A 25207-nucleotide genomic window follows, 5' to 3' on the forward strand; every position below is an offset into this window, starting at 1 on the left:
ATCTTTATTCTTTATCTTTATCTTTAGACTTAGATTGTATCATCTTGTTCTTTTCTCTTCACTATTTTTATTTATTTCTGTGAAAGTGTGTTTCCGGCTCATTTTAGCAGACTTAGATTGTATCATCTTGTTCTTTTCTCTTCACTATTTTTATTTATTTCTGTGAAAGTGTGTTTCCGGCTCATTTTAGCAGACTTAGATTGTATCATCTTGTTCTTTTCTCTTCACTATTTGTATTTATTTGTGTGAAAGTGTGTTTCCGGCTCAGTTTAGCAGACGCTCTACGTCCGTCACGAAGCTTCTTCTTGCTTCTTCTCGTGGAACCACAACAAGAAGCTGGAATTCAGACGATGTTTTCGAGGATTCACTTCTTCTCCCGATTGTATGAGCAGGACTTTCCGACGTTATTTTCCTCTTTGGCAAACTCGTGACGAGCCAATTAAGCATCTTTAAACCGTAGATTATTGACTGTTTTCATTTTAGTGTAAATCAGACGAGCGACCTCAGAAACCCTGAGAGGAGTCCAGGAGCCCCCCGTGGGAACAAGTCGATTACCATTCCAGACTGGGAATGCTGACAAGAATTTATCGCTGCTGCATTTTTCCACGTCTGATTTACAGAACGCCTTCGTTTTCCAAAACGCTGGAAGTTCGGTCTTCGGAGGGCGACGAAGCTCTTGTGGAGGTTTAGATGTTATCGGCAGGAGCCTCCAGATGTTCCGCTCTCACGGTTCCCTTCTGTGCTCCACTCTTCAAGAACTTCTGGATCCACCTGCGTCCGTTCTGAGACGGCGTTCTTCTCAATGTGTTCTTCTCGATGTGTTCTTCTTGATGTGTTCTTCTCCATGTGTTCTTCTCCATGTGTTCTTCTCAATGTGTTCTTCTCGATGTGTTCTTCTCAATGTGTTCTTCTCGATGTGTTCTTCTCGATGTGTTCTTCTCGATGTGTTCTTCTCCATGTGTTCTTCTCAATGTGTTCTTCTCGATGTGTTCTTCTCAATGTGTTCTTCTCGATGTGTTCTTCTCGATGTGTTCTTCTCGATGTGTTCTTCTCGATGTGTGCTTCTCAATGTTTTCTTCTCAATATTTTCTTCTCGATGTGTTCTTCTCAATGTGTTCTTCTCAATGTGTTCTTCTCAATGTGTTCTTCTCGATGTGTTCTTCTCGATGTGTTCTTCTCGATGTGTTCTTCTCAATGTGTTCTTCTCGATGTGTTCTTCTCAATGTGTTCTTCTCGATGTGTTCTTCTCAATGTGTTCTTCTCAATGTGTTCTTCCTTAATGTGTTCTTCTCAATGTGTTCTTCTCGATGTGTTCTTCTTGATGTGTTCTTCTCAATGTGTTCTTCTCAATGTGTTCTTCTCAATGTGTTCTTCTCAATGTGTTCTTCTCGATGTTTTCTTCTCAATATTTTCTTCTCGATGTGTTCTTCTCGATGTGTTCTTCTCGATGTGTTCTTCTCAATGTGTTCTTCTCAATGTGTTCTTCTCGATGTGTTCTTCTTGATGTGTTCTTCTCAATGTGTTCTTCTCAATGTGTTCTTCTCATTGTGTTCTTCTCAATGTGTTCTTCTCAATGTGTTCTTCTCAATGTGTTCTTCTCGATGTGTTCTTCTCGATGTGTTCTTCTCGATGTGTTCTTCTCAATGTGTTCTTCTCAATGTGTTCTTCTCAATGTGTTCTTCTCGATGTGTTCTTCTCGATGTGTTCTTCTTGATGTGTTCTTCTCGATGTGTTCTTCTCGATGTGTTCTTCTCAATGAGTTCTTCTCAATGTGTTCTTCTCAATGTGTTCTTCTCAATGTGTTCTTCTCGATGTTTTCTTCTCGATGTGTTCTTCTCAATGTGTTCTTCTCAATGTGTTCTTCTCGATGTGTTCTTCTCAATGAGTTCTTCTCAATGTGTTCTTCTCAATGTGTTCTTCTCAATGTGTTCTTCTCAATGTGTTCTTCTCAATGTGTTCTTCTCGATGTGTTCTTCTCAATGTGTTCTTCTCAATGTGTTCTTCTCGATGTGTTCTTCTCAATGTGTTCTTCTCAATGTGTTCTTCTCGATGTGTTCTTCTCAATATTTTCTTCTCGATGTGTTCTTCTCGATGTGTTCTTCTCGATGTGTTCTTCTCGATGTGTTCTTCTCAATGTGTTCTTCTCAATGTGTGCTTCTCAATGTGTTCTTCTCGATGTGTTCTTCTCAATGTGTTCTTCCTTAATGTGTTCTTCTCAATGTGTTCTTCTCGATGTGTTCTTCTTGATGTGTTCTTCTCAATGTGTTCTTCTCAATGTGTTCTTCTCAATGTGTTCTTCTCAATGTGTTCTTCTCGATGTGTTCTTCTCGATGTGTTCTTCTCAATGTGTTCTTCTCAATGTGTTCTTCTCGATGTGTTCTTCTCAATGTGTTCTTCTCAATGTGTTCTTCTCGATGTGTTCTTCTTGATGTGTTCTTCTCAATGTGTTCTTCTCAATGTGTTCTTCTCATTGTGTTCTTCTCAATGTGTTCTTCTCAATGTGTTCTTCTCAATGTGTTCTTCTCGATGTGTTCTTCTCGATGTGTTCTTCTCGATGTGTTCTTCTCAATGTGTTCTTCTCAATGTGTTCTTCTCAATGTGTTCTTCTCGATGTGTTCTTCTCGATGTGTTCTTCTTGATGTGTTCTTCTCGATGTGTTCTTCTCGATGTGTTCTTCTCAATGAGTTCTTCTCAATGTGTTCTTCTCAATGTGTTCTTCTCAATGTGTTCTTCTCGATGTTTTCTTCTCGATGTGTTCTTCTCAATGTGTTCTTCTCAATGTGTTCTTCTCGATGTGTTCTTCTCAATGAGTTCTTCTCAATGTGTTCTTCTCAATGTGTTCTTCTCAATGTGTTCTTCTCAATGTGTTCTTCTCAATGTGTTCTTCTCAATGTGTTCTTCTCGATGTGTTCTTCTCAATGTGTTCTTCTCAATGTGTTCTTCTCGATGTGTTCTTCTCAATGTGTTCTTCTCAATGTGTTCTTCTCGATGTGTTCTTCTCAATATTTTCTTCTCGATGTGTTCTTCTCGATGTGTTCTTCTCGATGTGTTCTTCTCGATGTGTTCTTCTCAATGTGTTCTTCTCAATGTGTGCTTCTCAATGTGTTCTTCTCGATGTGTTCTTCTCAATGTGTTCTTCTCAATGTGTTCTTCTCAATGTGTGCTTCTCAATGTTTTCTTCTCAATATTTTCTTCTCGATGTGTTCTTCTCGATGTGTTCTTCTCGATGTGTTCTTCTCAATGTGTTCTTCTCAATGTGTTCTTCTCGATGTGTTCTTCTTGATGTGTTCTTCTCAATGTGTTCTTCTCAATGTGTTCTTCTCAATGTGTTCTTCTCAATGTGTTCTTCTCGATGTGTTCTTCTCAATGTGTTCTTCTCAATGTGTTATTCTCAATGTGTTCTTCTCGATGTGTTCTCGTCTGAATCTCAAACTCTCACTTCCTCTATCACCACATGCATGATCCGCCGGTGAGTAGCTCAGTGTCCGCCGAGTCGTGAAATTGTGTCATTGTTCTGATGACGGTTGAGCTCGTGTTATTGTGGCGACTCATCCAGTCGAGGAGGAAGTATCTGGAGACGTTTCTGAGGAGATTGAAAGTCAAGACAGAGAGTAGAATTGATTTCATTTTAAATCAATTTCTGACGGCATAATATTGAGGCACAGAATTGTGGGTCAGCGACTGTTACCTGAGGAACTCTCAGATACAGCCACCAACTGACGCCAGAAGCACAGAAACAGACATTTCTTATACAGTCGAGCTTGGGCGAGGACGCTTCGAACCCTCGTTGTGGGTCGGTACACGTCAGGTTGCCGGGCAGATTAGGGTGTCGTAGAAGTCTCCCCAGACGTGGACCTTTGACCCAGACATGGACCGTCATCAGACCAGTTCTGCGGTTGGAGACTGGCGCGTTCGGTTCCTCTTACTTCTTTCACTCGTCAATCTTGTCAAACACATGTGTGTTATCATGTGTGTTATCATGTGTGTTATCATGTGTGTTATCATGTTTGTGATCATGTGTGTGATCATGTGTGTGATCATGTGTGTTATCATGTGTGTTATCATGTGTGATCATGTGTGTGATCATGTGTTTAAATATGTGTGTGATCATGTGTGTTATCATGTGTGATCATGTGTGTTATCATGTGTGTGATCATGTGTGTGATCATGTGTGTTATCATGTGTGTTATCATGTGGATTATCATGTGTGTAATCATGTGTGTGATCATGTGTGTGATCATGTTTGTGATCATGTGTGTTATCATGTGGATTATCATGTGTGTGATCATGTGTGTGATCATGTTTGTGATCATGTGTGTGATCATGTGGATTATCATGTGTGTAATCATGTGTGTGATCATGTGTGTGATCATGTTTGTGATCATGTGTGTTATCATGTGGATTATCATGTGTGTGATCATGTGTGTGATCATGTGTGTGATCATGTGTGTTATCATGTGTGATCATGTGTGTTATCATGTGTATTATCATGTGTGATCATGTGTGTGATCATGTGTGTTATCATGTGTGATCATGTGTGTGATCATGTGTGTGATCATGTGTGTGAACATGTGTGTGATCATGTGCGTTATCATGTGTGATCATGTGTGTGATCATGTGTGCGATCATGTGTGTGATCATGTGTATTATCATGTGTTTTATCATGTGTGTTATCATGTGTTTAATCATGTGTTTGTTCATGTGTGTGATCATGTGTGTTATCATGTGTGTGATCACTTGTGTGATCATGTGTGTTATCATGTGTGTTATCATGTGGATTATCATGTGTGTGATCATGTGTGTGATCATGTTTGTGATCATGTGTGTGATCATGTGTGTTATCATGTGTGTGATCATGTGTGTGATCATGTGTGTTATCATGTGTGTTATCATGTGTGTTATCATGTGTGTGATCATGTGTGTGATCATGTGTGTTATCATGTGTGTTATCATGTGTGTGATCATGTGTGTGATCATGTGTGTTATCATGTGTGTGATCATGTGTTTTATCATGTGTTGTATCATGTGTTTTATCATGTGTTTTATCATGTGTGTGATCATGTGCGTGATCATGTGTTTTATCATGTGTTTTATCATGTGTTTTATCATGTGTTTTATCATGTGTGTGATCATGTGTGTGATCATGTGTGTTATCATGTGTGTTATCATGTGTTATTGTGGCGACTCATCCGATCGAGGAGAAAGTATATTGAGACGAAGTCAAGACAGAGAGAATAATCAATTACTGTCGTCATTTTTTACCTTTTTTTTTCAAAGTTCTTGTTTGTTTTCAAAGACCGTCGCTGACATCACGTCTCTTATCTTGTCCTTCAGGTGCTTCCCTTCCCGAGTCAGGTGATCATGTCTCTTATCTTGTCCTTCAGGTGCTTCCCTTCCCGAGTCAGGTGGTCTACAACCGCGTGGGCAAGTGTGGCAGCAGGACGGTGGTCATCCTGCTCAGGCTGCTGGCGGAGAAGCATCAGTTCAACCTGGTCTCCTCAGACATCCACAATAAGACGCGGCTCACCAAGCATGAACAGGTAGATGACCTTTGTGACCTGTTGACCTTTCTGCCCGACGACTCACACCAGGAGTAACTACAGGAGGTGACAGAGCTGCTGGAAATATACCTTCCAACATTGAACACAATCGGCAGCGATGTTAGCGTTTCATGAGCTTCTTGTTTTTGAAACTTGTAAACTCAACAGCTCCCACCATGCTTTGCCGCCCAGTCGTCCAATAACAGTCGTTCTTCTCTTCTGGCATCGTAGACATCTGCAGTGTCTCAAATCACACACTTCTCTTAGTATACTAGAAGTTAGTATCATCAGGATAGTGTACGTACTAACTAGTAACTAGTCCTCCACAGATAGTGTCTCAAATCACACACTTCTCTTAGTATACTAGAAGTTAGTATCATCAGGATAGTGTACGTACTAACTAGTAACTAGTCCTCCACAGATAGTGTCTCAAATCACATACTACTCTTAGTATACTAGAAGTTAGTATGCATCAGGATAGTGTACGTACTAACTAGTAACTAATCCTCCACAGATAGTATGTCTCAAATCACATACTACTCTTAGTATACTAGAAGTTAGTATGCATCAGGATAGTGTACGTACTAACTAGTAACTAGTCCTCCACAGATAGTGTCTCAAATCACATACTACTCTTAGTATCCTAGAAGTTAGTATGCATCAGGATAGTGTACGTACTAACTAGTAACTAGTCCTCCACAGATAGTATGTCTCAAATCACATACTACTCTTAGTATACTAGAAGTTAGTATGCATCAGGATAGTGTACGTACTAACTAGTAACTAATCCTCCACAGATAGTATGTCTCAAATCACATACTTCTCTTAGTATACTAGAAGTTAGTATCATCAGGATAGTGTACGTACTAACTAGTAACTAGTCCTCCACAGATAGTGTCTCAAATCACATACTACTCTTAGTATACTAGAAGTTAGTATGCATCAGGATAGTGTACGTACTAACTAGTAACTAGTCCTCCACAGATAGTGTCTCAAATCACATACTACTCTTAGTATACTAGAAGTTAGTATGCATCAGGATAGTGTACGTACTAACTAGTAACTAATCCTCCACAGATAGTGTCTCAAATCACATACTACTCTTAGTATACTAGAAGTTAGTATGCATCAGGATAGTGTACGTACTAACTAGTAACTAGTCCTCCACAGATAGTGTCTCAAATCACATACTACTCTTAGTATACTAGAAGTTAGTATGCATCAGGATAGTGTACATACTAACTAGTAACTAGTCCTCCACAGATAGTGTCTCAAATCACATACTACTCTTAGTATACTAGAAGTTAGTATGCATCAGGATAGTGTACGTACTAACTAGTAACTAGTCCTCCACAGATAGTGTCTCAAATCACATACTACTCTTAGTATACTAGAAGTTAGTATGCATCAGGATAGTGTACGTACTAACTAGTAACTAGTCCTCCACAGATAGTGTCTCAAATCACATACTACTCTTAGTATACTAGAAGTTAGTATGCATCAGGATAGTGTACGTACTAACTAGTAACTAGTCCTCCACAGATAGTGTCTCAAATCACATACTACTCTTAGTATACTAGAAGTTAGTATGCATCAGGATAGTGTACGTACTAACTAGTAACTATTCCTCCACAGATAGTGTCTCAAATCACATACTACTCTTAGTATACTAGAAGTTAGTATGCATCAGGATAGTGTACGTACTAACTAGTAACTAATCCTCCACAGATAGTGTCTCAAATCACATACTACTCTTAGTATACTAGAAGTTAGTATGCATCAGGATAGTGTACGTACTAACTAGTAACTAATCCTCCACAGATAGTATGTCTCAAATCACATACTTCTCTTAGTATACTAGAAGTTAGTATCATCAGGATAGTGTACGTACTAACTAGTAACTAGTCCTCCACAGATAGTGTCTCAAATCACATACTACTCTTAGTATACTAGAAGTTAGTATGCATCAGGATAGTGTACGTACTAACTAGTAACTAGTCCTCCACAGATAGTGTCTCAAATCACATACTACTCTTAGTATACTAGAAGTTAGTATGCATCAGGATAGTGTACGTACTAACTAGTAACTAGTCCTCCACAGATAGTATGTCTCAAATCACATACTACTCTTAGTATACTAGAAGTTAGTATGCATCAGGATAGTGTACGTACTAACTAGTAACTAATCCTCCACAGATAGTATGTCTCAAATCACATACTTCTCTTAGTATACTAGAAGTTAGTATCATCAGGATAGTGTACGTACTAACTAGTAACTAGTCCTCCACAGATAGTGTCTCAAATCACATACTACTCTTAGTATACTAGAAGTTAGTATGCATCAGGATAGTGTACGTACTAACTAGTAACTAGTCCTCCACAGATAGTGTCTCAAATCACATACTACTCTTAGTATACTAGAAGTTAGTATGCATCAGGATAGTGTACGTACTGACTAGTAACTAGTCCTCCACAGATAGTGTCTCAAATCACATACTACTCTTAGTATACTAGAAGTTAGTATGCATCAGGATAGTGTACGTACTAACTAGTAACTAGTCCTCCACAGATAGTGTCTCAAATCACATACTACTCTTAGTATACTAGAAGTTAGTATGCATCAGGATAGTGTACGTACTAACTAGTAACTAATCCTCCACAGATAGTGTCTCAAATCACATACTACTCTTAGTATACTAGAAGTTAGTATGCATCAGGATAGTGTACGTACTAACTAGTAACTAGTCCTCCACAGATAGTGTCTCAAATCACATACTACTCTTAGTATACTAGAAGTTAGTATGCATCAGGATAGTGTACGTACTAACTAGTAACTAGTCCTCCACAGATAGTGTCTCAAATCACATACTACTCTTAGTATACTAGAAGTTAGTATGCATCAGGATAGTGTACGTACTAACTAGTAACTAGTCCTCCACAGATAGTGTCTCAAATCACATACTACTCTTAGTATACTAGAAGTTAGTATGCATCAGGATAGTGTACGTACTAACTAGTAACTAGTCCTCCACAGATAGTGTCTCAAATCACATACTACTCTTAGTATACTAGAAGTTAGTATGCATCAGGATAGTGTACGTACTAACTAGTAACTATTCCTCCACAGATAGTGTCTCAAATCACATACTACTCTTAGTATACTAGAAGTTAGTATGCATCAGGATAGTGTACGTACTAACTAGTAACTAGTCCTCCACAGATAGTATGTCTCAAATCAAACTCTGCTGCTACACACTAACAGGAAATGACGCGACAGCTTCTTCTTCTACTACTATTTAACATATATATGTGTAGTATTGTCCAGTACTTGACTCTGGTGTTGTGATAGTGTAGTAACAAGTATACATGTGTAGTATTGTCCAGTACTTGACTCTGGTGTTGTGATAGTGTAGTAACAAGTATATATGTGTAGTATTGTCCAGTACTTGACTCTGGTGTTGCGATACTGTAGTAACAAGTATACATGTGTAGTATTGTCCAGTACTTGACTCCGGTGTTGTGATAGTGTAGTAACAAGTATATATGTGTAGTATTGTCCAGTACTTGACTCTGGTGTTGTGATAGTGTAGTAACAAGTATATATGTGTAGTATTGTCCAGTACTTGACTCTGGTGTTGTGATAGTGTAGTAACACGTATATATGTGTAGTATTGTCCAGTACTTGACTCTGGGGTTGTGATAGTGTAGTAACAAGTATATATGTGTAGTATTGTCCAGTACTTGACTCTGGTGTTGTGATAGTGTAGTAACAAGTATACATGTGTAGTATTGTCCAGTACTTGACTCTGGTGTTGTGATAGTGTAGTAACAAGTATATATGTGTAGTATTGTCCAGTACTTGACTCTGGTGTTGTGATAGTGTAGTAACAAGTATATATGTGTAGTATTGTCCAGTACTTGACTCTGGTGTTGTGATAGTGTAGTAACAAGTATATATGTGTAGTATTGTCCAGTACTTGACTCTGGTGTTGTGATAGTGTAGTAACAAGTATATATGTGTAGTATTGTCCAGTACTTGACTCTGGTGTTGTGATAGTGTAGTAACACGTATATATGTGTAGTATTGTCCAGTACTTGACTCTGGTGTTGCGTTAGTGTAGTAACAAGTATATATGTGTAGTACTGTCCAGTACTTGACTCTGGTGTTGTGATAGTGTAGTAACAAGGATATATGTGTAGTATTGTCCAGTACTTGACTCTGGTGTTGTGATAGTGTAGTAACAAGTATATATGTGTAGTATTGTCCAGTACTTGACTCTGGTGTTGTGATAGTGTAGTAACAAGTATATATGTGTAGTAGATTTCAACCAGCTGGATGAAAACTAGCTCCGACTTATGTGATGTAATACACAGCTATAGAGTTGAAACACAGTTTTGCAGCCGCCGTCACTAACTAGAGTGTGTAGAAAGTGTGTAGAAAGTGTGTAGAAAGGCAGAAAGGGAGTTGTTTTGTTTACTCGGGTTCAAACAGCGTGAACAATAACAAGGCTCTGACTACAGCTTGTTATGATGCGTTCAAGTACACTGTACTGTGTGCAGTACAGTAAATCTATTGTTGGTCGTAAAAACACTTTTGTGTAGATGTACATTTGTGTTGCTCAAAACTTCTCCAGGCTTTAACGGCGACAGTACGAGGTCTGTAGCTTCTAGCTCAGCTCAATATAATGATCCACCAGGAGTCTCTGGCTGAAGATCAATGATGGACTGATTGGATGTAGATTGTGAGTCAATATCAAGACACTCGTCTCATCAAGTCTGTGGTTTAAGTCGTGGATTGTGCGACAAAAAACATCTTTGTGAGTGTGTTTGATCCTGCTTTTGTTCACTGACTTGTGTACACAAGTGTGTGTGTTTGTGTGCGCTTGTGTGCGTGTATGTGTGCGTGTGTGTGTATGTGTGTGTGTGTGTTCGTGTGTGTCTGTGTGTGTATGTGCATCTGTGTGTGAATGTGCGTCTGTGTGTGTCTGTGTGAGTGTGTGTGTGTACGTGTGTGTGTGTGCGTCTGTGTGTGTAACTGCGTCTGTGTGTGCATGCGTGTGTCTGTGTGTGTGCGTCTGTGTTTGGTGTGTGCGTCTGTGTGTGTATGTGTGTGTGCTTCTGTGTGTGTTTGTGTGCGTCTGTGTGTGTATGTGTGTGTGTGCGTGTGTGTGCATGTCTGTGTTTGTGTGTGTCTGTTTGTCTGTGTGAGTGTGTGTGTGTGTCTGTTTGTCTGTGGGTGTGTGTCTGTGTGTGCATGTGTGCATTTGTGTGAGTGTGTGTGTGTGTGAGTGTGTGTGAGTGTGTGTGTGTGTGTGTGTGTGTATGTGCGTGTGTGTGTGAGTGTGTGAGTGCATGTGTGAGTGTGTGTGAGTGTGTGTGTGTGTGTGTCTCATTGTGTGTGTGTGCGTGTGTGTGTGTGAGTGTGTGTGTCTCAGTGTGTGTGTGTGCATGTGTGTGTGTGTGCAGGGGTGTGTGTGCATGTGTGTGTGTGTGCAGGGGTGTGTGTGTGTGAGTGTGTGTGTGTGTGTGTGTGTGTGTGTGTGTGTGTGTGTGTGTGTGTGTGTGTGTGTGTGTGTGTGTGTGTGTGTGTGTGTGTGTGTGTGTGTGTGTGTGTGTGTGTGTGTGTGTGTTGACTTGTACAGATTGAAAGCTTTAACTCTAGAGTTGCTGGTCTCATCAGGGTCAGGAGGCTCCACTGGTCTCATCAGGGTCAGGAGGCTCCACTGGTCTCATCAGGGTCAGGAGGCTCCACTGGTCTCATCAGGGTCAGGAGGCTACACTGGTCTCATCAGGGTCAGGAGGCTCCACTGGTCTCATCAGGATCAGGAGGCTCCACTGGTCTCATCAGGGTCAGGAGGCTCCACTGGTCTCATCAGGATCAGGAGGCTCCACTGGTCTCATCAGGGTCAGGAGGCTACACTGGTCTCATCAGGGTCAGGAGGCTACACTGGTCTCATCAGGGTCAGGAGGCTCCACTGGTCTCATCAGGGTCAGGAGGCTCCACTGGTCTCATCAGGGTCAGGAGGCTCCACTGGTCTCATCAGGATCAGGAGGCTCCACTGGTCTCATCAGGGTCAGGAGGCTACACTGGTCTCATCAGGGTCAGGAGGCTCCACTGGTCTCATCAGGATCAGGAGGCTCCACTGGTCTCATCAGGGTCAGGAGGCTCCACTGGTCTCATCAGGATCAGGAGGCTCCACTGGTCTCATCAGGGTCAGGAGGCTACACTGGTCTCATCAGGGTCAGGAGGCTCCACTGGTCTCATCAGGGTCAGGAGGCTCCACTGGTCTCATCAGGATCAGGAGGCTCCACTGGTCTCATCAGGGTCAGGAGGCTCCACTGGTCTCATCAGGGTCAGGAGGCTCCACTGGTCTCATCAGGATCAGGAGGCTCCACTGGTCTCATCAGGGTCAGGAGGCTCCACTGGTCTCATCAGGGTCAGGAGGCTACACTGGTCTCATCAGGGTCAGGAGGCTACACTGGTCTCATCAGGGTCAGGAGGCTCCACTGGTCTCATCAGGATCAGGAGGCTCCACTGGTCTCATCAGGGTCAGGAGGCTCCACTGGTCTCATCAGGGTCAGGAGGCTCCACTGGTCTCATCAGGGTCAGGAGGCTCCACTGGTCTCATCAGGGTCAGGAGGCCTCACTGGTCTCATCAGGGTCAGGAGGCTCCACTGGTCTCATCAGGGTCAGGAGGCTACACTGGTCTCATCAGGGTCAGGAGGTGTGTCCAGTACTTGACTCTGGTGTTGTGATAGTGTAGTAACAAGTATATATGTGTAGTATTGTCCAGTACTTGACTCTGGTGTTGTGATAGTGTAGTAACAAGTATATATGTGTAGTATTGTTGAGTACTTGACTCTGGTGTTGTGATAGTGTAGTAACAAGTATATATGTGTAGTATTGTCCAGTACTTGACTCTGGTGTTGTGATAGTGTAGTAACAAGTATATATGTGTAGTATTGTCCAGTACTTGACTCTGGTGTTGTGATAGTGTAGTAACAAGTATATATGTGTAGTATTGTCCAGTACTTGACTCTGGTGGTGTGATAGTGTAGTAACAAGTATATATGTGTAGTATTGTCCAGTACTTGACTCTGGTGTTGTGATAGTGTAGTAACAAGTATATATGTGTAGTATTGTCCAGTACTTGACTCTGGTGTTGTGATAGTGTGCTGAGTGTCCTCAGGCGAGGAGGGGGGTCAGGAGAGGAGGGGGGTCAGGGGAGGAGGGGGGTCAGGGGAGGAGGGGGTCTCAGGGGAGGAGGGGGGTCAGGGGAGGAGGGGGCGCAGGGGAGGAGGGGGGTCAGGGGAGGAGGGGGGTCAGGGGAGGAGGGGGTTCAGGGGAGGAGGGGGGGGGGGTCAGGGGAGGAGGGTTAGGGGAGGAGGGGGTTCAGGGGAGGAGGGGGTCTCAGGTATGCCAGGAATCCCAGACTGTCCACTTTCACTTCTCAGATGAGGTCAGACGCGCTGCAGGGTCGACACACACACATCCACCACACGTGTCCACACACTCGCCCCGGGAGACGGGGGTGTTGGGGGTCAGGGGTCAGGGGTCAGCCTCGGGCTAATCAGTCGGGCTCATGGTTGTCTGGTCCTGGAGAAGAAACACTTGTGATGCCTCTGTACAAACTGTTCTACTTTTACTACTAATTCGACTACTACTTTTACTTTTCAACTACTTCTACTTTTACTGCTAATCCACTTCTTCTACTTCTTCTACTAATTCTACTACTACTTCCACTATTATTACTACTGCTGCTTCTACTTTTACTACTAGTTTTACTTTTCTACTACTTTTATATTTACTACTAATTGCACTTCTTCTACAGTAAGTACTACTAATACTACTACGAATTCCACTACTACTTCTACTACTAATTCCACTACTACTTCTACTACTAATACTACTACTAATTCCACTACTAATTCTACTAATAATACTACTACTAATTCCACTACTTCTTCTACTACTAATTCCACTAATAATTCTACTACTACTTCTACAACTAATTCCACTACTAATACTACAAATACTTCTACTACTAATTCCACTACTACTTCTACTACTAATACTATTACTAATTCCACTAGTAATTCTACTAATACTTCTACTACTACTTCCACTTCTACTTCTACTACTAATTCCACTACTACTTCTACTACTAATACCATTACTAATTCCACTACTACTTCCGCTACTAATTCTACTACTAATTCCACTTCTACTTCTACTACTAATACTACTACTAATTCCACTACTACTTCTACTACTAATTTCACTACTACTTATACTACTTATACTACTACTACTTCCACTACTACTTCTACTACTAATTCCACTACTACTTCTACTACTAATACTACTACTAATTCAACTACTACTTCCACTACTACTTCTACTACTAATACTACTACTAATTCCACTATTACTTCCACTACTACTTCTACTTCTAATTCCATGACTAATTCTACTACTAATAATACTACTATTTCAACTACTACTTCAACTACTACTTCAACTACTACTTCTACTATCAATTCTACTACTAATTCAACTACTACTTCTACTACTAATACTACTACTAATTCCACTATTACTTCCACTACTACTTCTACTACTAATTCCATGACTAATTCTACTACTAATAATACTACTATTTCAACTACTACTTCAACTACTACTTCTACTAGCAATTCTACTACTAATTCAACTACTACTTCCACTACTACTTCTACTACTAATACTACTACTAATTCCACTATTACTTCCACTACTACTTCTACTACTAATTCCATGACTAATTCTACTACTAATAATACTACTATTTCAACTACTACTTCAACTACTACTTCAACTACTACTTCTACTATCAATTCTACTACTAATTCCATAGCACAGCATTGAGTCAGCATTCACACTACATTTTCTTCTGGAAATACATTTTTCTAGTTTTACTAGAGTCAGTATCGTTTACTGACTGAACTAAAAGAAAGTGTTGAAAAAATAAAATTGTGAGATAATTGCGACCAGAAAGTCGTAAAAACAACAAAACCACGAGAACTCTGTTGTGTTGTTCAAGGTGAAGCTGATCGCCTAGTGTCGTCTACACGAGCGACTCTGACGAGTGATTCAGACAAAAGTTTGTTGAAAGTGTTTTCATCTCATAATACCATCGTAACCATGGTTACATAGAACACTGGTCTCTGGACTCATCAGCTGCAGGAAGTTTCCAAACGTTCACTTCGTGATGTTGATCCTGAGAAGTCGGAGCCGGAAGACGCTCCATGACTGTTGAAGACCAGCTGAGGTCACGACTTGTTTACAAACACTCATGACTCTGCGCCCACTGAGCCGACACGCCGTGGTCGGGATTACGTCATTGTGTCATCAGGGGGTGGGATTTACGACGCACGTCACATCATGGCGGACGACTATGGAGTGATATTACTGCCACCGCTTTGAGCGAGTTTGTCTTGGTTGTCGTACACTCAAAATCACACCGCTGCGCTCAACCAGTCATACACGTGTGTTCAACATGTCATACACGTGCGCTCAACCAGTCATACACATGCGTTCTAGCCGTCATACACGCGCTCAACTTCTCTGCTGCTCACTCAACAATTGTCTGCTCACGACACCAGTCTTTCGCGCTGCTGGTTGAAGCCTTTTAAACATCATTTGGTAACATCGTTACCATGAGAGTGAACAGAGTTGTCAGAACACTTAATAAAGTTTGACTTTATCTGTTTTGTTGACGTTCCCTTTAGCTCAGCTTTATCTAGTGGATGATAACACAACCCCAGTCAAATGTTTGACTCTATCTTTTATTCTATGCGCCTTATAATCCGGTGCAAACTATTTATGAAAACACTTCTAAAATAGGCCATTCATTGAAGGTGCGCCTTATAATCAGGTGCGCCTAATAGTGCGGGAAATACGGTACTACAAGTACTACACACTAGTGATGTGTTGGTGACGCTTCATGAAACAGTGTCATGTTGTTCAGAGGTCAGTAGGTGGCGCCGTCACTTTAAAAATAACATATCAGTAACACTGATGTAATCATGAGTAACATCAAAAGTAACATCACTAATGTGGACGAAGGTGGACCTTCCGCTCTAAGATGTTGACCTTGAGTATTACTTCAGAAGACGTTCGTCTGAACCCTGGTGTGTTTCTTTTCAGGTGGACCTGATGAAGAACATCACCAACATCCCTCAGCCGTTCCTCTACACGCGGCACGTTCATTTCCTCAACTTCACCAGGTACAGTAATACTCACCTCCACAATACTCTCACACCTTCTCCTCAACGTACCCTGAAGTTACTTCTAGATAACTGGAAAGTGTTCATGGTTCCCTTCTTTCTACTACTAATACTACTACTAATTCCACTACTAATTCTACTAATAATACTACTACTAATTCCACTACTACTTCTACTACTAATTCCACTAATAATTCTACTACTACTTCTACTACTAATTCCACTACTAATACTACAACTACTTCTACTACTAATTCCACTACTACTTCTACTACTAATTCTACTACTACTTCTACTACTAATTCCACTACTAATACTACAACTACTTCTACTACTAATTCCACTACTTATTCTACTAATAATACTACTACTAATTCCACTACTACTTCTACTACTAATACTACTACTAATTCCACTACTAATTCTACTAATAATACTACTACTAATTCCACTACTACTTCTACTACTAATTCCACTAATAATTCTACTACTACTTCTACTACTAATTCCACTACTAATACTACAACTACTTCTACTACTAATTCCACTACTACTTCTACTACTAATTCTACTACTACTTCTACTACTAATTCCACTACTAATACTACAACTACTTCTACTACTAATTCCACTACTTATTCTACTAATACTTCTACTACTACTTCCACTTCTACTTCTACTACTAATTCCACTACTACTTCTACTACTAATACTATTACTAATTCCACTACGACTTCCGCTACTAATTATACTGCTAATTCCACTTCTACTACTAATACTACTACTAATTCCACTACTACTTCTACTACTAATTTCACTACTACTTATACTACTTATACTACTACTACTTCCACTACTACTTCTACTACTAATTCCACTACTACTTCTACTACTAATACTACTACTAATTCAACTACTACTTCCACTACTACTTCTACTACTAATACTACTACTACTACATCCCTCAGCCGTTCCTCTACACGCGGCACGTTCATTTCCTCAACTTCACCAGGTACAGTAATACTCACCTCCACAATACTCTCACACCTTCTCCTCAACGTACCCTGAAGTTACTTCTAGATAACTGGAAAGTGTTCATGGTTCCCTTCTTTCTACTACTAATACTACTACTAATTCCACTACTAATTCTACTAATAATACTACTACTAATTCCACTACTACTTCTACTACTAATTCCACTAATAATTCTACTACTACTTCTACTACTAATTCCACTACTAATACTACAACTACTTCTACTACTAATTCCACTACTACTTCTACTACTAATTCTACTACTACTTCTACTACTAATTCCACTACTAATACTACAACTACTTCTACTACTAATTCCACTACTTATTCTACTAATAATACTACTACTAATTCCACTACTACTTCTACTACTAATACTACTACTAATTCCACTACTAATTCTACTAATAATACTACTACTAATTCCACTACTACTTCTACTACTAATTCCACTAATAATTCTACTACTACTTCTACTACTAATTCCACTACTAATACTACAACTACTTCTACTACTAATTCCACTACTACTTCTACTACTAATTCTACTACTACTTCTACTACTAATTCCACTACTAATACTACAACTACTTCTACTACTAATTCCACTACTTATTCTACTAATACTTCTACTACTACTTCCACTTCTACTTCTACTACTAATTCCACTACTACTTCTACTACTAATACTATTACTAATTCCACTACGACTTCCGCTACTAATTATACTGCTAATTCCACTTCTACTACTAATACTACTACTAATTCCACTACTACTTCTACTACTAATTTCACTACTACTTATACTACTTATACTACTACTACTTCCACTACTACTTCTACTACTAATTCCACTACTACTTCTACTACTAATACTACTACTAATTCAACTACTACTTCCACTACTACTTCTACTACTAATACTACTACTACTACATCCCTCAGCCGTTCCTCTACACGCGGCACGTTCATTTCCTCAACTTCACCAGGTACAGTAATACTCACCTCCACAATACTCTCACACCTTCTCCTCAACGTACCCTGAAGTTACTTCTAGATAACTGGAAAGTGTTCATGGTTCCCTTCTTTCTACTACTAATACTACTACTAATTCCACTACTAATTCTACTAATGATACTACTACTAATTCCACTACTACTTCTACTACTAATTCCACTAATAATTCTACTACTACTTCTACTACTAATTCCACTACTAATACTACAACTACTTCTACTACTAATTCCACTACTACTTCTACTACTAATTCTACTACTACTTCTACTACTAATTCCACTACTAATACTACAACTACTTATACTACTAATTCCACTACTTATTCTACTAATACTTCTACTACTACTTCCACTTCTACTTCTACTACTAATTCCACTACGACTTCCGCTACTAATTATACTGCTAATTCCACTTCTACTACTAATACTACTACTAATTCCACTACTACTTCTACTACTAATTTCACTACTACTTATACTACTTATACTACTACTACTTCCACTACTACTTCTACTACTAATTCCACTACTACTTCTACTACTAATACTACTACTAATTCAACTACTACTTCCACTACTACTTCTACTACTAATACTACTACTACTACATCCCTCAGCCGTTCCTCTACACGCGGCACGTTCATTTCCTCAACTTCACCAGGTACAGTAATACTCACCTCCACAATACTCTCACACCTTCTCCTCAACGTACCCTGAAGTCACTTCTAGATAACTGGAAAGTGTTCATGGTTCCCTTCCAGCCTTCGTTGAGGACCATCTCACCAGAGATGGAGCTCCTCCTCCGGTCTCTTTGTTCGTCTGTAAAACTAGCGTAGAAGTTCTAAAGTGACTTCAACAGAAACATAGATTCCAGATCTTGACTTCCATCTGGATTGAAGAATGTTTTGAAGGATTGGTCGTTCACTTGAATGGCTTTTGTTCTCCAGCACGTCCAGGGTCTAGTGTGTCCACCATCTAAACACACACATGACCTGGAGAACGTTGGTCCTCATGGATGTGTGTGTTCGTCAGGTTCAGGATAGAGCAGCCGGTCTACGTCAACATCATCCGGGACCCCATCAACCGCTTCCTGTCCAACTACTTCTTCCGTCGCTTCGGGGACTGGAGGGGGGAACAGAACCACCTGATCCGCACCCCGGGGATGAAGGACGACGAGAGATACCTGGTGAGTTCGATCGTGACCTTTCGTTGAAAACTCCTTGAACTTCCTGGAGCCTCGAGCGCAGTCACGCTCTCGACTAATCCCTCCGGATTAGTCGGTGTTGTGGGTTTTTGGTCCAAGTGTTTCATCTGCTCCGGAGACTTGAAAGACTTGAGACCCATGAGTTGTGTAGACTTTCCTCAAGTCTTGCACCCTGACCAGGAGACTTTGGAAGAGCCTGATGGAACATCTGATCATTTCCTATCTTTTCCAACATGAATCCTGGAGTTGAAGGTCACGGTGTGGAGTTGAAGGTCACGGTGTGAAGTTGAAGGTCACAGTGTGGAGTTGAAGGTCAAGGTGTGAAGTTGAAGGTCACAGTGTGAAGTTGAAGGTCAAGGTGTGGAGCTGAAGGTCACGGTGTGGAGTTGAAGGTCAAGGTGTGGAGCTGAAGGTCACGGTGTGGAGTTCAAGGACACAGTGTGGAGTTCAAGGACACAGTGTGGAGTTCAAGGACACAGTGTGGAGTTCAAGGACACAGTGTGGAGTTCAAGGACACAGTTGATCACCAGATCCTGCTGAGAAGACTAAGGGATGAAGTGGGACGATCTGGGTCTGTGTTAGACTGGTTCTCATCTTACCTTTCTGGGCGCAGTTTTAGTGTATCTGCCAATCAAATGAGGTCTGAATTGGCAGATCTGTTGTGTGGAGTCCCTCAAGGTTCTGTTCTGGGTCCTTTATTGTTTTTGCTGTACTTGATTCCCCTCGGTAAAATCATTCAGAGATTTCCAGATGTTTCTTATCACATTTTTGCTGATGACATCCAGCTCTACTGCTCTTTTGACCCAACTGAGCCCCAAAAGCTGAACAGCTTAGTCAATTGTTTGCTAGAAATCAAACAATGAGTGAAAACACTTTACAGCTTAATGTGGACAAAACTGAAACTCTGGTGATTGTTGATGATAAGATTCCAGGGTTGAGTCAGTACTTGGGTGACTTAGAATAGAATAGAATAGAATAGAAAGGCTTTATTCATCCCCAGAGGGGAAACACACTTTCACAACAGCGCAGTTGGAAGAAAATAAAGTGCAAGGAGAAAGAAATAGTACAAGAGATAATACAAAATAAAATAAAAACGATCTTAAAAATATACAAATTATTTACTTAGGTCAGTCTGTCAAACTGAGCCTGAGAAACCTGGGTGTTGTATTTGATAAAGACACGTCTCTTGTTCGACACTGAAGAAAACTGACCAGAAACTGTTTCCTTCAACTGAGAAAAATCTCTAAACTTAGGAAAATGTTGTCACAACATGATCTGGATCTTATAATCCATGCGTTTGTTTCTTCTCGTCTGGACTATTGTAACAGTTTGTTTTCATGTCTTAACAAGAAGGATCGTCTCGTCTGCAGTTGATTCAGAACTCTGAGCCGCTCTAGTAGGAGAACTCACATTTCTCCGATCCTTAAAACTCTTCACTGGCTTCCAGTTTCTTTCAGGATCAACTTTAAAATTCTGGTTCTTACTTTCAGATCTATTCATGGTCAGGCTCCTCCTTGCATCACTGATCTGATCCAGCCTTACACCCCAGCTCGGGCTCTGAGGTCTGTGGATCAGAATCTACTTATGGTTCCACGCACACGGCTCAGGACCAGAGGAGAGAAATCTTTTCAGGCTGTTGCTCCTAAGCTTTGGAACGATCTTCTCTCTCTTTGCGCTTGATGGATCTACTGACTCTTTTAAGAAACATCTGTGTTTGATGATCTACTGACTCCTTTAAGAAACATCTGTGTTTGATGATCTACTGACTCCTTCAAGAAACATCTGTGTTTGATGATCTACTGACTCCTTCAAGAAACATCTGTGTTTGATGATCTACTGACTCCTTCAAGAAACATCTGTGTTTGATGATCTACTGACTCCTTCAAGAAACATCTGTGTTTGATGATCTACTGACTCCTTTAAGAAACATCTTAAGACGTTTCTATTTGTTCAGGCTTTTCCTTGAATTTCTCGAACTCCTGTGTTGTTCTCAGTATTATCTTGATCTTTAAAGTATGTACTGTTTTGAGTATTGTTTTGATTGTTAAAGCGCTTTGTGACCCTGGTCTCGAAAAGCGCTATATAAATAAATATTACTTACTTACTTACTTTCTTACTTACAGTGTGAAGTTGAAGGTCACGGTGTGGAGTTGAAGGTCACAGTGTGAAGTTGAAGGTCAAGGTGTGGAGCTGAAGGTCACGGTGTGGAGTTGAAGGTCACGGTGTGGAGTTCAAGGACACAGTGTGGAGTTCAAGGAAACAGTGTGGAGTTCAAGGACACAGTGTGAAGTTGAAGGTCACGGTGTGGAGTTGAAGGTCACAGTGTGAAGTTGAAGGTCACGGTGTGGAGTTGAAGGTCACAGTGTGAAGTTGAAGGTCACAGTGTGAAGTTGAAGGTCAGGGTGTGGAGCTGAAGGTCACGGTGTGGAGTTGAAGGTCACGGTGTGGAGTTCAAGGACACAGTGTGGAGTTCAAGGTCACAGTGTGAAGTTGAAGGTCACGGTGTGGAGTTCAACGACACAGTTGAAGTTGATCTGTGGTAGTGATGAAGACTGAGGACGTCCCAGATAACAACCCATTGACTCCATTACTCTGACCTTCATCAGGCGACTCACGTGTCGTCTCAGAGTAACATTGAGGTCGTGACCTCCTCATCCTGAAGGTCGTGTTGACTCAGGAAGTAGATCCTGATCCAGTCCAGAGTACTTTGTTCCCCGTCAACGATCACATGTGGACAAATATAGGTTTTCTAGTGTTTTCTAAGTTTTCTAACACTTTAACACACACACATACACACTTTAACACACACACACATGCACACTTTAAAACACACACACTTTAACACACACATGCACACTTTAACACTCACACACATACACACTTTAACACACATACACACTTTAACACACATACACACTTTAACACACATACACACTTTAACACACTTTAACACACATACACCCTTTAACACACATACACACTTTAACACACTTTAACACACATACACCCTTTAACACTTTAACACACTTTAACACACATACACACTTTAACACACTTTAACACACATACACACTTTAACACACATACACCCTTTAACACACATACACACTTTAACACACATACACACTTTAACACACATACACCCTTTAACACACATACACACTTTAACACACTTTAACACACATACACCCTTTAACACTTTAACACACTTTAACACACATACACACTTTAACACACTTTAACACACATACACACTTTAACACACATACACCCTTTAACACACATACACACTTTAACACACATACACACTTTAACACGCTTTAACACACATACACACTTTAACAAACATACACACTTTAACACACTTTAACACACATACACCCTTTAACACACATACACACTTTAACACACTTTAACACACATACACCCTTTAACACACATACACCCTTTAACACACATACACACTTTAACACACATACACACTTTAACACACTTTAACACACATACACACTTTAACACACATACACCCTTTAACACACATACACACTTTAACACACATACACACTTTAACACACATACACACTTTAACACACTTTAACACACATACACACTTTAACACACGTACACACTTTAATACACATAAACACTTTAACACACATACACACTTTAACACACTTTAACACACATACACCCTTTAACACACATACACACTTTAACACACATACACACTTTAACACACATACACACTTTAACACACATACACCCTTTAACACACATACACACTTTAACACACTTTAACACACATACACCCTTTAACACTTTAACACACTTTAACACACATACACACTTTAACACACTTTAACACACATACACACTTTAACACACATACACCCTTTAACACACATACACACTTTAACACACATACACACTTTAACACGCTTTAACACACATACACACTTTAACAAACATACACACTTTAACACACTTTAACACACATACACCCTTTAACACACATACACACTTTAACACACTTTAACACACATACACCCTTTAACACACATACACCCTTTAACACACATACACACTTTAACACACATACACACTTTAACACACTTTAACACACATACACACTTTAACACACATACACCCTTTAACACACATACACACTTTAACACACATACACACTTTAACACACATACACACTTTAACACACTTTAACACACATACACACTTTAACACACGTACACACTTTAATACACATAAACACTTTAACACACATACACACTTTAACACACTTTAACACACATACACCCTTTAACACACATACACACTTTAACACACATACACACTTTAACACACATACACACTTTAACACACATACACACTTTAACAAACTTTAACACACATACACCCTTTAACACACATACACACTTTAACACACATACACACTTTAACACACATGCACACTTTAACACACATACACACTTTAACACACATACACCCTTTAACACACTATACACTAACACACATACACACTTTAACACACTTTAACACACATACACCCTTTAACACACATAAACACTTTAACACACATACACACTTTAACACACTTTAACACACATACACACTTTAACACACGTACACACTTTAATACACATAAACACTTTAACACACATACACACTTTAATACACTTTAACACACATACACCCTTTAACACACATACACACTTTAACACACATACACACTTTAACACACATACACACTTTAACAAACTTTAACACACATACACCCTTTAACACACGTATACACTTTAACACACATACACACTTTAACACACATAAACACTTTAACACACATACACACTTTAACACACTTTAACACACATACACCCTTTAACACACATACACACTTTAACACACATACACACTTTAACACACATAAACACTTTAACACACATAAACACTTTAACACACATACACACTTTAACACACATAAACACTTTAACACACATAAACACTTTAGCACACATAAACACTTTAACACACATACACACTTTAACACACATAAACACTTTAACACACATACACACTTTAACACACATAAACACTTTAACACACATACTCCCTTTAACACACTTTAACACACATACACACTTTAACACACATACTCCCTTTAACACACTTTAACACACATACACACTTTAACACACATACTCCCTTTAACACACTTTAACACACATACACACTTTAACACACATACTCCCTTTAACACACTTTAACACACATACACACTTTAACACATACTCCATTTAACACACTTTAACACACATACACACTTTAACACACATACTCCCTTTAACACACTTTAACACACATACACACTTTAACACACATACTCCCTTTAACACACTTTAACACACATACACCCTTTAACACACATACACCCTTTAACACACTTTAACACACATACACACTTTAACACACATACTCCCTTTAACACACTTTAACACACATACACACTTTAACACACATACTCCCTTTAACACACTTTAACACACATACACACTTTAACACACATACTCCCTTTAACACACTTTAACACACATACACACTTTAACACACATACTCCCTTTAACACACTTTAACACACATACTCCCTTTAACACACTTTAACACACATACACACTTTAACACACATACTCCCTTTAACACACTTTAACACACATACACACTTTATCACACATACTCCCTTTAACACACTTTAACACACATACACACTTTATCACACATACTCCCTTTAACACACTTTAACACACATACACACTTTAACACACATACTCCCTTTAACACACTTTAACACACATACACACTTTAACACACATACTCCCTTTAACACACTTTAACACACAACATACCATACACACTTTAACACACATACTCCCTTTAACACACTTTAACACACATACACACTTTAACACACATACTCCCTTTAACACACTTTAACACACATACACACTTTAACACACATACTCCCTTTAACACACTTTAACACACATACACACTTTAACACACATACTCCCTTTAACACACTTTAACACACATACACACTTTAACACACATATTCCCTTTAACACACATTAACA

General features: G+C 39.8%; 1 protein-coding gene across 1 annotated transcript in view; it reads left to right on the plus strand.

Moving 5' to 3' along the window:
- The window catches only part of LOC148066973 (uronyl 2-sulfotransferase-like), a 102667-nt gene that overhangs the window by 68534 nt on the left and 8926 nt on the right, over window positions 1–25207 (plus strand). The window contains exons 3-5 of the mRNA XM_087805065.1: window positions 5385–5540; window positions 15730–15809; window positions 18893–19046. Coding sequence (XP_087661191.1) covers window positions 5385–5540; window positions 15730–15809; window positions 18893–19046 — 390 coding nt within the window. The remainder of the gene's footprint in view (window positions 1–5384; window positions 5541–15729; window positions 15810–18892; window positions 19047–25207) is intronic.

The sequence above is a fragment of the Callionymus lyra genome, chromosome 13 (genome assembly GCF_982586985.1).
Source record: "Callionymus lyra chromosome 13, fCalLyr1.hap1.1, whole genome shotgun sequence".
Taxonomy (NCBI): Eukaryota; Metazoa; Chordata; class Actinopteri; order Syngnathiformes; family Callionymidae; genus Callionymus; species Callionymus lyra.